The sequence below is a fragment of the Anabrus simplex genome, chromosome 1, assembly GCF_040414725.1.
Source record: "Anabrus simplex isolate iqAnaSimp1 chromosome 1, ASM4041472v1, whole genome shotgun sequence".
Taxonomy (NCBI): Eukaryota; Metazoa; Arthropoda; class Insecta; order Orthoptera; family Tettigoniidae; genus Anabrus; species Anabrus simplex.
Window position 1 is genome coordinate 519,667,746 of NC_090265.1, and position 15,339 is coordinate 519,683,084.

The 15,339-nt window shown below is 41.2% G+C and overlaps 1 protein-coding gene across 1 annotated transcript in view; it reads right to left on the minus strand.

The window, feature by feature from the left end:
• LOC136857063 (cytochrome P450 9e2-like) overlaps positions 1-15,339 on the minus strand; it is a 52,702-nt gene that overhangs the window by 13,208 nt on the left and 24,155 nt on the right. Inside the window, exon 6 of the mRNA XM_067135433.2 lies at positions 7,470-7,688. Within this exon, the coding sequence (XP_066991534.2) occupies positions 7,470-7,688 (219 nt within the window). The remainder of the gene's footprint in view (positions 1-7,469; positions 7,689-15,339) is intronic.

Below are 15,339 nucleotides of genomic sequence, written 5' to 3' on the forward strand. Positions count from 1 at the left end.
CATTTGGGTCGGCTAGAGGTAGCTCTAAAACACCTTCGTAACGCAGGTTTGACGGTCAAGTTGTCAAAGGCATCTTTTGCTAAACCACCTATGTCCTTCTTGGGGCATATTTTGTCACCTGTTGGAGTTTCATTCGATAATTCCAGAACGCATACAGTCCGTAAATTCAAGCCTCCCAAGGATGTTAAAGGCGTTGCTGTGCGCGTAGAGGCGCGCGGCTGTGAGCTTGCATCCGGGAGATAGTAGGTTCGAATCCCACTATCGGCAGCCCTGAAAATGGTTTTCCGTGGTTTCCCATTTTCACACCAGGCAAATGCTGGGGCTGTACCTTAATTAAGGCCACGGCCGCTTCCTTCCAACTCCTAGGCCTTTCCTATCCCATCGTCGCCATAAGACCTATCTGTGTCGGTGCGACGTAAAGCCCATAGCAAAAAAAAGGCGTTGCTAGACTCATCGGCATGGTGAATTTCTTTAGGAAATTCATTCCCAACTTCGCTAATATGGCAGCACCCCTGAAACATCTCCGCAGGAAATATGTGAAATTTGAATGGGGGCCATCGCAGCAAGCAGCGTTTGAGGATCTGAAATTAGCTCTGTATAACGCTCCGGTCTTTTTCCAAGAAGTTCATTGTAAAGGCAGACGCCTCTTCGTCTGCGGTCATTGCGGTTCTTCTTTAGGAATCTGAACTCAGAAGGCGGCCAATTGCCTATGCGTCTAGAACATTGTCACTTCAAGAAGCCGAGTACTCTGTATACGAGTGAGAAGGACTGGCCGTCATATTTGCCTTAAAAATTCCGTCTTTACCTTGAGCATGCTAAATTTGAATTAGAGACCGACAATCAGGCTCTGAGCTGGGTTTCAGCCAGGCCCCGGCGTATCGGGCGGATCGCCCTTTGGGCGATTCGGATTTCGGCGTTTCAGTTTGACGTGTGACACAGTCGGGGATCTGAGAATGTTGTCGCCAATGGATTAAGCCGAATGTTTTCTGGTGATTCTGTTTATCTTGACTCGAAGGAAATCCCCTTGCCTTCTATTTCCACACCTCCCACTAAAAGTGCTATTTTAACTGATGTCCCTCTGTTATTTCATGATATAGCGAATACCAACGTGGAGATCCAGTGCTGGCTCCTGTTATGGAGACCCTTTCTTCTGGGGAACATGTTGTCCCTTATGTTTTGAGGGAAGGAGTTCTATGTTGCCCTTCGAAGCACGACCAGAAGATGAAAATTGTGGTTCCAGCTGTCCCAGTGCCTATGATTTTCAAGTATTACCTCGAGACGCCACTAGGGGGACATCTGGGCATCTTCAATACCAGAGAGAAGATAAGGAAGACGTATATCTGGAAGATTATGGACGGCGAGATTAGGGAACTGGTTAAACCATGTAAGAGTTGTGTGATTAGCAAGCCCATGTTGTATACCAAGGTAGGACCAGTGTTGCCAACTTAGCGGATTTTCCGCTAAATTTGGCGGAATTAGAAGACTGTCGGCGGAGAAATATACCATTTAGCAGACAGCGGATTTCTTGGCGGAATTCTAGATTTATTATAGCGGAATTTAGCGTTTTATTCATTTTATTCCGTATTCCTTTTCAGGAGCTAGCAGTCACATTAGGAAAACATGTTATTTTGATCTGATGTTATATGAGATCGTGGTATCATAAATTTGTATTGCGTGGGGAAAGGGTACTTCTCTTAGTTGACGTTGACGACAGATAATGAAACTGTGAGAGACTACCATTTATATTTATGCTATGAAGGAAGACCGTTTAATGAACTGGTCTGTTCTGTGTGTGGCCCTTGAGGTAGGGGATTCACCTAGCTTGCACCCGGCAGTAAAACGCATACAAATTTTAGCTCGCCGTCTCGCAGGCAGGGGGTTAATCCCAGTGGAACTCACAGATCAGGTGAGTACAGACATTTATTATTATTATTATTATTATTATTATTATTATTATTATTATTATTATTATTATTATGTGCGTATGGACCCAATGGATCACGCAAAGCTCTAACGGTTCTGTTTTCTGAGTTGCCAAATAGCTCTCATCCTTTCTCCGTGGATCCTTTTTCGTTCTTCTGTCCACTTTGCTCCAGTCTTCTTTTTCACTTCGTTCTCTGGTTGCACTTTCCACCCATTATTTTTTTTTCCTATAGAGGTTTCTGTCGGCGGTGTCATTTGAGTTCATCTGGGCTTTATCCAGATCTTTCTTCACTGCCAGTACCCATGGGATATTTTTTAGATGTTCTATGTAGGTGAGAATCTTGTGTGATGCAAGATACTTGGATTTTTAACTATTAGATGTCTCTACCATCTACCTAAGTGCCCCCTCTCCGGGATTATGAACAATTAATTCTTGAGGAAAAGTTAATTTTCAGAGGTGGCTAACCTTAGTTTTGAAGATTTTTTGTTCTTGTGTCAAGCTTGCCGGCAGTCTGCGGACGTGCCCATAAAATTTCAGATGTCTTTTGCGGATGTCTGCTGCAATGTTGGAAAGTTCTTCTGTCACTTTGCGTGACCTCAGTCTATATCCATCTTCTGTTTTTCGGGGGCCGAGAATTTTCCTCAGATTATTATTGTTATTATTATTATTACTGTCTATAATTTGAGATTGGATTTCTTGGCGGAATTTTAGCTGATTTTTAGTAGTATTTAGCGGTTCTTGAAAATATAAGTTGGCAACACTGGGTAGGACTATTGCTTTCACACCAGGCATCTCGCCCTATGGAGCGATCGCACATCGATTACGTCGGGCACTTCCTTCAATCTAAAGGGAAGGGGAATAAATTCATTCTTGTGTGTGTGTGTTTGGTTTCGCACGGTTCTCATGGCTGTTTCCGACTGGGCTTGTCACAGTTCAGTCCACTATTTCTTGTCTCAATACTAGTTTTGCACTTTTTGGACGCTGTAAATATATTGTTTCTAATAACGCTAAGGCGTTCACCTCTAAGTTCTGTTTCGATGTTTCTATCTCACATGTCACGACGTCCACGTGCTACCCACAGCCATCTCTAGCTGAGCGGAGCGGGTTTATCGTAATCTGCGATCTGCCCTTATTGCTTTCCACCACGAAGATCATTCTCGTTGGGCACTTAAGGCCTCATATCAGAGAGTAAAAATGAGGTATGACCGTGGACGAAGACCCACCAATTTAAAAGTTGGAGATCAGGTTATGCTTAAAAATGTGTCTCCAGATTTCATGGACCTTGCATCATACTTGATTTCCTTACTCCTGTCACCCTTTTGGCGAGTAACCCGGAAAACGAAAGTATTTTTTGTGTTCACATGTCTCAAGTAAAACCTGTGTGAATACCTTTGCTTCTTATGTTATATGCCATCAAGTGATGATGTTGCTGAATTAATTACATTTCTTTCCTTAGCATCTTATTAGTTTAAGTTTTATGTAAGCAAAGAGAGAATAAGGAGGCATTCTTCCCTGATTGGTTGTCAGAGGTTGTACTTATATTTAAGTTATATCCTAAGTTAACATTGATTTTTGGTTTAAATCCTTTTGTGAAAACCTTTCCTTCAATAATTTCATTACCATTCTGCCATTACGGTCCCTGCCTTCAAACCTGAGCCAGAAAATCCGTGCACACATCCTCCAAGGCCTCCAACCTTACCTGCACCACATGTAACACTGTCCGTGAATCAGTTGCCGTTGTCCAAAATTCAGTGTTACAGTGCTCCACTTTCACCTGAGGCCACGTTGTGTCAACCAGCGAGAGATGCCGGCGCGGAGCATGGCCCGCCTCGTTTCGGCCGAGACTCCGGTCTCGGCTCCTCCCTACAATATACGGGAGGATGGTATTTCAGGGTACCTTGGGGGTCCGGGCGACCCCGCCCTGCCATCGGCAGCGGTGGCCGCTCTTGCTGTCAAATCTGGACGCAACAGCCTGAACTTCTACTACTTCGCATACACTGTCTAAAGTACTTTACTTCAATAAATAAACCAGAAAGGACTCTCTATCAAATGATACTCCAACTTATACAGTATATGTTTTCTGAAAAATAATGTATGGCAAGATTCAAGATTTCAAAGCTGTTCATACCGTGATAAAACCTTAGGGGGTGGAGATCTGTACCTGGGGTTTTCCGTCCAGTTAAACTGCGCGCCTTTTATAAGGCCATCTATGTAATTGAACTTGAACTAATGTTATGCATGATACTTGGATTTCCAACTATTAGATGTCTCTACCATCTACCAAAGTTACCCCTCTCCGGGATTAAGAACAATTAATTCTTGAGGGTAAGTTAATTTTCAGAGGTGGCTAACCTTAGTTTTGAAGATTTTTTGTTCTTCTGTCAAGCTTGTCAACACTTCTCCGCCACCCCCCTCAATCTCCCGTATCTATCAACCAATTAGAATTTTTGTGAATATTTTCTCTAGCCAATTAAAATTGGTGGTGTGCACGGGCATCCAGCCTATCTGTAAAGAGTTCTGGAAACTTCCCCTCGAGACAAGATAAAAGCTGGGCGCTTTAAGGCCGTAATGTCATTGTCATCGCTCCAGATTATTGTGTGCGGCGTTTACTAAGCGTGCAGGGACTGCAGGTCGGCGTCTGGAAGGCCCAGGAACTCAAGGTAATGGTAGCATTTTCTTAAGATGTGATGGATCCGGCAGATAGTTTTAGGGTAAGGTTTCAAAATATTTTATTCATGGACAGTTATAATTTCATGGTTTAAAGGTAGATTTTCGGCAAGTCTGAGGACTATGTTCGAATCCCTGCTTGGAAACATTTAATGAAAGCGAACAAAGAGTGATCAACTTCTGCTGATTCTCCTTCAAGTTGGTATGGGGTGACTGATGTTTCTAATCCTCTAAAACTCTTAACACTCTCTTGGAATTTTATGTTTTTCATTTAGACACCCCGGCTTAGCCTCCCTGTCTTTGGGCCGTAAGCCCACTTAGGGTTTTAATAACTTCTAGAAGGAGTGCAAGTGTATCGCCTGCTACCCTTTTGTTCATGGCCAATTATGTTCCACATTTTTCTTTTCACATTAAGGCCATTTATTATAAGTACGGTACTTATTGCCCCTATTTATGTTCCTGTGAGAGAAAGTGAAAAACTGTTGAGCAGAAGATAAGCCCAAAAGGGGGCTAAGTGACTGTAAACATCTTATTTGAAGAATGTGAGGAATAAACTGGTACGCTATAAAAATTGATACTTTTGAGAGCCTGAACTATTAATTTTGGAGCTCAGACTCCTAGGCTAAGTAAGTAAAGGGAGGAAACATGCTCTTATAAAATAATGTACCTGTTTCAGAGCTATAACGCTCATCCGTTCGAATATTATCATGTTGATAATTCTCTCTATTTTTGTACCTGATTGTTGGACTTTAAGCCATTGTTATTGGAGCGAGCTCATTATTGTATTGTGATAGTTTATTCAGATCTTCTATTTATCAAATCTTAAAGTCAAAAAAGGGAAAGAGATAAGATTTCAAAATTGAGTGCATTAACTTATGCTTTGGTCAGTTCCTTGTCCACCCATTCACCCCAGCACCTTCTCACACCTCTTTAATCCACGATATTTCCGGAATCATAATAATAATAACAATAATAATTAAAAAAAGAAAGGCGATTTTCAGAAATAATACTCAATGAAAAATTAATTTCAGTTACCTTGTTGATATTTATCATTTGGTTTCGACACTAATGTAGCATGTGATTAAGTGTGATTATATATGTAGTACCTTAATGTGTTATTTAAAAAACGAAACTGTCATTATTTTATCGATTAAATATTTCCCATTTCAGGTCATTTTATGTTTTGTTAATCTACATTAGCTTCAACAAACTAGAAAATGCAAAGTTATATACTAAATCAGTCGAAATTGAAAACTAAATTGCGTCTACCTGCACAAAGGAAAAAACCAGCTTAATCAGGTCATTATCACTTCTGTTCCTTATATAAGACTACTTCTAGTTTTTAATTGAAAATACTGTCTCTGTAAAGCCGCTGGATCCTGGAATAGTAAATAAAAAGTAATTGTTTCAATTTTTTATATCAAAAATGTTGCTCCTGCAATCACAGAACACAACTACTCATTGCACAGAACCGTTACTAGCAAGATGTACCATAGAATTCAGGATTTCTTTGACACTGTAACACTCGTCACATAAATGACTATCCCTTAATTAAAACTGAAAACTTTCCTGTCCACGAGGAGCGCTGAATACGGGAGAAATATTCTGAAATTCATGAGATGCAAGTTCCAAGAAAATAGCTGTGAAATACCCGAGTACCCGAGAATTATGGAGACGAGTTAACCACACCTGTTGTATATTTTAATGTTAGGTGCAGTCGTGGAAACGCAATCTTGCCAATTTAGAAACAGGGGATCGTGTTGGGAGCAGTATTCCACCACGCCTCTTGATCTGTCAATTCCCTTGTGTTGATTGGCAGCCTGCTCTTTACTCTTGGTTGGTGGAGTCTGACGAGTTCAAGCGATCAACTTATAATAATTTGATGGGCTGAAACCTGAACCAGTAATCAGAATTAATTATATATCTTCATTTAATTATATCTCCAGTGGTTTGTGGAAACGGAGTTGAAAGCAAACATAACAATCAGTTCCATTAGTTCAAATTACATTGTCCGCTCTTCATTGGGATGAATTCGCTCAAATATTAAAGTATAAAATTTAACATAATTTTCAACCTAGTTGTATACCTTTATGGTTGTAAATACAGGAAAAATGATTTTAATTAAATTTAGTTATATTGCAGTTATGACTCTTTGTTAGAACGGTTTGTTGTGGAAGAGATGGTAGTAGAACTAACATAATAAATCATCATGATTAAAGCCTTCATAAAGATAATATACGTATTTAATTTGGCTATAGAACTTGCCACTGTTACTGTCAACCTTGCTGGTGTGTGTCTCCGAGCTACTCGGAGGCATCCATTTTCACGCCTTCGGTGTACCCTTCCACAGGTCTGCCGTAGACACAATTTACAAAACAGTACCTTCCAGCCACTGTGGATCTTTATCCCTCTTCTTTAAATTCTCACCTAGAACGGACCTATATTCATAAATGAATGTTGTGTATGGGAATTTAAATTAAAAGAATAAGCGACTGGTTCGTCTGGGAGTTGGAATGGCCAACAGATGTTTAGAAGATGCATTTGGAAAATACATGTAGTGGAGCACTTCCGTTCTCTCGACTCTACTTGTAACGACGAACCAATTTTTTTTTTTCCAATTAGCTTTACGTCGCACCGACACAGGTAGGTCTTATGATGGCGATGATAAAGGAAAGGGCTAGGAGTGGGAGAAAAGCGGCCGCGACTTTAATTAAGGTGCAGCCCCAGCATTTGTCCGGTGTGAATATGCGAAATCACGGACAACCGTCTACAGGACTGCCGACAGTGGTATTCGAACCCACTATCCCCCCAATACAAGCTCACAGCTGCGCGCCCCTAAGCGCACAGCTAAAACTCGCTCGATGAACCAAGTGCTTACCTGATATGACCATGTCCAGGTACTTCATTTTCTGTACTTTCTCATACGTCAGTTGATGGTCGTCCCCCAGCATCTCGTCCACCTCTTGTTGAAGCTTCCTCTGTACGTCTTCGTGTGTGGCGAGCAGGATTGAAGCGAATGAGAGAAGAGTAGAGGCAGTGTCAAAGCCGGCAAAGAAGAATATCATGACCTGGGCTTCGATGTCCTCGTCAGTCATATCTGTTAGAAATTAAAAATAATAATAATAATAATAATAATAATAATAATAATAATAATAATAATAATAATAATAATAATGTATTATTCTCACCTATTACTCGGTTACTTTCGTCCGACCTCTCACAAAGTTACTTTGAAAGACTGCTATGTATTACTGGACTTTTTTGGTTCTGCTATCTGTTAGGAATTAGCAAATGAAGAACATCTTGAAAACACGTTTCAACATGTACAGAGTAAGCCGTTCACAATTGTTGTGTGAAAGAATTATATTCTATTTTGTTGTAGAATATTCATTTCGGATATCATACACCTTTTGTACACAATATATTCGTTAGTGTTGAAAGACAGTCTGTGACGTCTTTGAAAACAACTTTTACATGAAGACTCGATTTCGGTCGCTGTTTTGCGTGCGTGGAAAAAGTCCTGTGGAGGTTTACAGAAATGATCAACACTAGAAACTGTATCAAAATGGGCTGATTGTTTTTTCTTCTATACTAATATTATAAAGAGGAAAAATGTGTATGTTTGTAACGAATAGACTCAAAAACTACTGAACCGATTTTAAAAATTACTTCACCTATAGACAGCTACATTTCCAGTGAGTAACATGGGCTATATTTTATTTTCAAAACAATTCGAGGTGGGGGCACAGGCGGGGGAGATATAAAAATAATAGGCTAATACAGGCAAAATATCGAATTTATCGTATAAGGACGATACAAAGCTCAATTCAATCCCCTTGACGCAAAGAACAAAACTCGGTAAGCCCTATGGGCCCGAAAACCATGTTTTAAGACCCTAAAACCAACCGTTACGGAGATATTGGCACCACACTACCACTGCTCTAGGAATCGGATAAAGTAATGAACTGCCGTAACCATGGCAACGTCAGCTCCAGGATTCTACAGCAGCGAAATTATTTACAATATATCACAAAAACCTAACATGTTACAGACATGACAATTGATATTTGGAATCTCCTTTAAAAACAAAATAGCACAAATATTCGGTTTCAGAAAACGAATAGAAAAGGAGTGAGGAAGGAGTTGAAATTTTTATATGAGGATACAAAGCAAAGTCACCTCCGTACAGGCCATGAAGGCTCTTGGAGGAGTGGAAGGTAAAGGCTTCCACCATTGTTAACCTCGGCACGTCATGGGGTAGAGTGGTTAGCTCTACGCCTGGCCGCCTTTGCCCCCAGGAATTAACCTGGTACTAATCTTTGGTGTAGGCTGAGTGAAATATGAGGATACATATATCTCAAAAAATGAATATGTTACATACTTTAAAATTGGTACTTGGAATCTCCTTAAAACATGAGCACACTCTTTTTTGAAAATCCACTTAAGGGGGTGAAAAGAATTTAAAAAGCGGGTGAATTTTTAAAATGGGTATCTTCTTCTATCACTTTATCCACAGCTGTGGGGTTGCGGGTGCGAATTGTGTAGCACATGTGGATTTGACCCTGTTTTACGGCTGAATGCCCTTTCTGACGACAACCGTATGTGTAGGGATATAATCTATACATCTATATCTATCTATACTAATATTATAAAGAGGAAAAATGTGTATGTTTGTTTGTAACGAAAAGACTCAAAAACTACTGAACCGATTTTAAAAATTACTTTACCTATAGAAAGCTACATTGCCAGTGAGTAACATGGGCTGTATTTTATTTTCAAAACAGTTCGAGGTGGGGGCACTGGGGGGAATATATAAAAATAATAGGGTAATATAGGCAAAATATCGAATTTGTCGTACAAGGACGAGACAAAGCTCATTTTAAGCCCGTTGACGCAAAGAGCAAAACTCCGTAAACCCTTCGGGCCCGAAAACCATGCTTTAAGGCCCTAAAACCAACCGTTATGGAGATATTGGAACCACACTACCCTTGCTCTAGGAATCGGATAAAGAAACGAACGGCCGTAACCATGTCAACGTCAGCTATAGGATTCTACATTATTCTAGATTCTAGATTATACATGTACGTTTGGGCATAGCTGAAAACCAAAATTGATACACATAGGCCTATGACTTACCGTCTGGAAAAAATAAACTGTTGTGTAAGACACTCATAACACTCCTTTGGGCGGGGATGGAAAGGGAGTGAAGTATAAAAATAATATCCCCGGAGATCTCCGTAGTACAGCGACCAGCGGTTGCCGAAGGGCCTCCGTTTTTACGTACTGGCTTAGGTTTCATCATTTTGCGGAGTCTGTTACCTATAGTTTAAACTATTTTCTATCAGATGATGGAGTAGTAGGATCACTGATGTTATTAGTGCCGATACTTTGATCCACTTTTACGATCATTGTAACCATGAAAACAACTTATATACTATACAAAATTGTCAAGATTTGAAAATGACTTGAAAAATTTCTCAGCATTTGTACTCAGATTCATTATATGATGTGTAACATGGGTTACAAGCCCTGTGAATTATAATTGTCGATAATTATAGTAGTTTCTTTTATGCATCGCGTATTTCCTTGATCATTTGTAATAGTTACGAAATGTCGGATCAAACAAATACATTCAATAATATTTATATTTGTTGTACTATCTAGCGGAAGTGTACTTACACTAAACCTGCAGCTTTGTGAAGGGAGCAGGTATATCTAGGAGGAAGTGAAGAAAAAACATGGTAGCAAAATATCTTAGAGGTCGACGCTAATTAGGAACTAATATTTAGAGGCCCCCATGTATAAATGAAGAAGAAGATACACTATAATTCCAAACATGACAAATAATTTCTACGTACTTAAGTAAATACACCAGTGATATAAATATCTAATGAAGTCAGTGTCACACCGATAGTATGAGTAACTAAAGCCAGTTTCTGATAAGCCGTACGAAGAACGGGTACTTCTGCTAGTAATCATTATGTTGAAACATGTTTGCATTACGGTTTTCTTATTTTTTCTTTGAGAGATTGAACATTTTCGGAAAGAACCGATAGTAAACCATCAACCATAAATAAACTCTTAGTGTGATCACAGAACTTCACATTCTTTAAATGTTTAATTTTACGATTCATATTACCTGTGATATATGTGAGTAAATATTCGTAGATTTCTTTATTGTGATGTTGATTGAGATTTTACGACTTTCATAGTTTTATAGTCATTTTATTGTGTCGAAATTTAAGTTTCAGATTATTTGGTTTTATGTTAAACTTTCTCCTTTTGATAGCCTACATTGCCTGGGAAGTAGTTGATCATTTCAAATAAATAGTAAAGGTAAGAGGTATAGTTTTATTTACGCTTCGCGCTACAGATATGATATAGACAATTCCAACTGTCACTGACTATGTCTCCAATCCACTTAACCACTCCAAAACTGTTGACTCAATACTACTCGGTTATTTTGGACATATTTTTACCAATCCCCCTGAACTTAAACGGCATCCAGAGTGTAACTATACAGTATGTCTCAGTGACCCCGGAAACTATGGATTCGACACTGTACTTGTGTTGGTGGTTTTCGATTATTTTTACATGTCACCCGTTCCCAAGGGGTGCTAGTGGTGTCTTGACCCACAGTATTCTTTCCCGATAGTAAGTCTTTTGTGTGCCAACTTTGGTTGAGGTATTTTTGACTATTCTCACGAGTCAGTCCTCTCCCCATACCTACGCGTAGGGGTGCTAGGTGAGTCTCACCCCTCAGAATATATTTTCCAGATAGTGCCAACTTTATTGTCTAATTTAAATGAGAGAAGGATATCTTTCCGCTCCCCCCTCCCCACCCCTTGCAGTCCCTAGACTCTCACGAACCTTGGGCCGTTTCTGCTTAATATTGCTACGCAAATGTATATATCAGATAATCAATATATAGCATATTGTACATCCAGATTTTCCCTGAATTTAAATACAGAATTTCGAGAAATTCTCTTCAGACTTCCTCTCGTGATGTCGCAATAAATACGCAACGCAAACAGACAGATAGGTAAACAAACAGACAAACAAAAACTGAACTGAATTTACTTTCGACTATATTCACAAAATTACAGTTTTGTCTGTACGGTACACATCAAATTGTTGCCTCATACTTGGCTTTTCTCTCAGAGAAGGTGCACAATATACCATCATGTCCAAAAGTTAAGGGATATTCGATATCAGCGGAAAGACATAGGGCACGGCGATAGTGTGCCCTGCCTACAATGTGACTCGTGACATTAAGACTGATGCAAGGTACAGAGGAAAACCGTACATGGATAGTGGGTGTCAATGACCACCTCAGGTGTCCCTCCACTGGAGGTAATGCGTCCCATTATTGGACAAGTGCCCTTTGGTGGTCAAAAATGGTCCGTGGTGACGGTGTTAGGGCTTCAGTCCTTCGCCGTAGAACTGCCTATGCATGTTCAATCGGAGCGGGGAGCGAGCCGGTTACTCTAGGCGTGTCGTGACCTCATGTTGCAGGTACTCATCCACGAGGACAGCCCTGTGTGGACGGGCATTATCACCCATCATTGGAACCCAGGTCCATATGCACCACGGAGAAGCTGCACCTACAGTGGCAGTAGGTCATCCCTGTAGAGAGCATCCGTAGGGGTACTACTAGGAAACACATGCAATAGGGTACGTGCTCCTAAAATGGTGTAAATCGAAACGAGAACACTGACGCCGTTATATCGGTCCGTTTCCTCAATATTGATAGGGCCATAACGTGTCCGAGGGGCGCGCCAAATCAACAGACGGCGAGAGTCATACTCCAGGCTGAACCACGACTGATGCGTGAACAGGACACTACCCCATAGCTTGGAACCAATCACTATGAGGAAGGCACCATATTGGACCAGATACGTGGTAATGAAACGAAATGGCGTATGGCGTTTAGTGCCGGGAGTGTCCGAGGACAAGTTCGGCTCGGCAGATGCAGGGCTTTTGATTTGACTCCCGTAGGCGACCTGTGCGTCGTGATGAGGATGAAATGATGATGAAGACGACACTTACACCCAGCCTCCGTGCCAGTGAAATTAACCAATTATGGTTAAAATTCCCGACCCTGACAGGAATCGAACCCGGAACCCCTGCGACCAAATGCCAGCGCGCTATCCATTTAGCTATGGAGCCGGACAGACACGTGTGCCTTTATGTGAGAAGAATGAATCTGGTAGATCGCCGAGTATACAGAAGAACCTCTCGAAGCCGACGATAGACAGTCTGACGGGAAGGTCTCTAGTCAGTGCAGGTGCTGTGCTAGTTGGACGTCCTCGGGCATTTGAGGCAAAATAATTATCCTGACGCTGGGTTGTAGCACGTAGTGCCGTTCAACGTTTCTTCCCTCTTGGAATATTTTCAACACCCGTGAAATTCCACTACGGCTCACCTGGCGCTGACTGTGGCCGACCTCTGATCTGCCGACGATCCGACCACGCGTAGCCAGATGTGTTCTTTGTGTCATCATGCTTTCCTACGACTTGAATGCGATGTGTCAAACGCACACGACATGTAATTAGAACACCTGTACCAAAACCTCTGCCCATGCAGGCTGTATTAGGGACACTACTTGGTCTCGTACTGAGCAGCGAGGTTTGTTATGTATTTGCCTGTTGTAGAGCCACAGTTCAGTCTGCACACCATCGCCATAACGCAATGATTTCTCGTGGATATCGAACATCCCTTAACTTATGGACATCAGTGTACAAAAGAGGGTGCTGTTCATTTTGTTTGTTTGTTTGTTTGTTTGTTTGTTTGTGTGGTAATCACGAGAAAACTGCTGCACAGAATATCGTGGAACTCAGTATTTAAGTTAGGGATATCTGGAGAGTACCCAAGCTTTTATATTTAATACGTTCAACATTGGTTGGAGCCTCCGTGGCTCAAGCGGCAGCGCGCCGGCCTCTCACAGCTGGATACCGTGTTTCAAATCCCGGTCACTCCATGTGAGGTTTGTGCTGGAGAAAGTGGAGGCAGGACATTTTTTTTCTCCGGGTACTCTGGGTTTCCCTGTCATCCTTCATGCCAGCAACACTCTCCATTAACATTTCATCTGTCAGTCATTTATCATTGCCCCAGAGGAGTACGACAGAATTCGGCAGCCGGCACAATACCTATCCTCGCCACTAGATGGGGGCTTCATTCATTCCATTCCTGACCCGGTCGAATGACTGGAAACAGGCTGTGAAATTTCAATATTGATTGGAACTCACCCTATAACTCCTGCAAAGAAGCAGTTTGAAACGGGTGGCAATGTATGCGTGAACATAGACTAGAGTACTGTCTACCGCCACCAAATGGTGTTGCTGCTTCCCGTAAGTGGTACATAGCAGCAGCACTTGTTTCGGCTTGCGAGTACGCTGATGGGCATCGATAAGACAACATGGAAGCAGACAAGCATGTGAAACGGTGGACAGTATGGTTTCTCTGGACGGAAGGAGTGATTGCTTCAGACATCCACAATAGTTTAGTTGCCACATGTGGGGAAACAGCACTAAACCGCAGATCCGTGTTTCGTTGGGTATCGGATTTCAGAAATGGAAGGGACTGTGCTTATAAACGCAAAAACACTGGGTGCCCAGCAACTGCACGCAAACCGAACAATGTCCAGCGTGTCAATGACTTGATAATTGGGCACAAGCGAATCACGTTTGATGAACTAGAGAAGGCAACAGGTCTATCACGGGAAACACTCCGCTCCATCATCCGCGAGGATTCGAAGATGAAGGTGAGTGCTGCCACATCCTCCATATTCTCCCGATCTGTCTCCTAGACTACGCCTTTTTGACGCAATGAAAGAGGTCATGCGGGGTAAGAAGTTCTTCACCAATGAAGTAACTCCAAAGAATCGTTTGCTACGCATATACGGAGTCTACCAGAACGATGGCAAAAGTGCATAGACATTGGCAGGAAAGGCCTGTAATTCGTTTGCTCAGTAAATGCTTACGGTGAACACGAAAGTTTGAAAATTTTTTAATGATCCGAGTAATATTTGATTAGTACATAGTACCGGATCAAAGGGAACCAAAACAGTAAATCTGAAATTCCTCCTTTAGAATTAGCTGTATCGAAAGTGATTCATTATACAAGTTGTTAAGTATGTAATTTTCGATATTATATGCCTCATGCACTTTCAATTTGCGAATAGCAAAACGAAGATAGTCACGATTATTACGTGTTTCATAAAAGTCGAAACGATCTTCAGAAATATTTGTTCCATCTTAAACCTGTATACAACAAGAGCTACAAAAACTACAATTTCTCATCATTTATGTCTCATATATGATTACCGCACGGCCAATGTTAACAAAGAATATAGATTTATAGTGCGAATTTAATCAAAACCGAACATCACTGACGTGCAAATATAAGGTAAAAAACCGCGTTATTATCAGGTAACGAGCCAACATTGATCAGGAAGGTAGTTAAGATAACCTTCGAAATGAGAAAGAAAAGCGCGGAGAACAATAGTACGAGAAAAGGGTGTCATGAAGGCTGTGGAAATGAAAGACTCCTCTACATCTCCGGTGCCCTAAACTCGCCGTGTTGGCAGAAAACTAAATGTGGTAGCCTTCAGTGACCTAACGCCATAATAGTGATCAACAATAACATTACACTGACGGTTTTTAGCTTTGCGAAGCTCTCTCTCTCTCTCTTTGGCTGCCACTCATGTCCAGTAGATGGCATCATTGCTGCAGTTGTATGAAAAATTA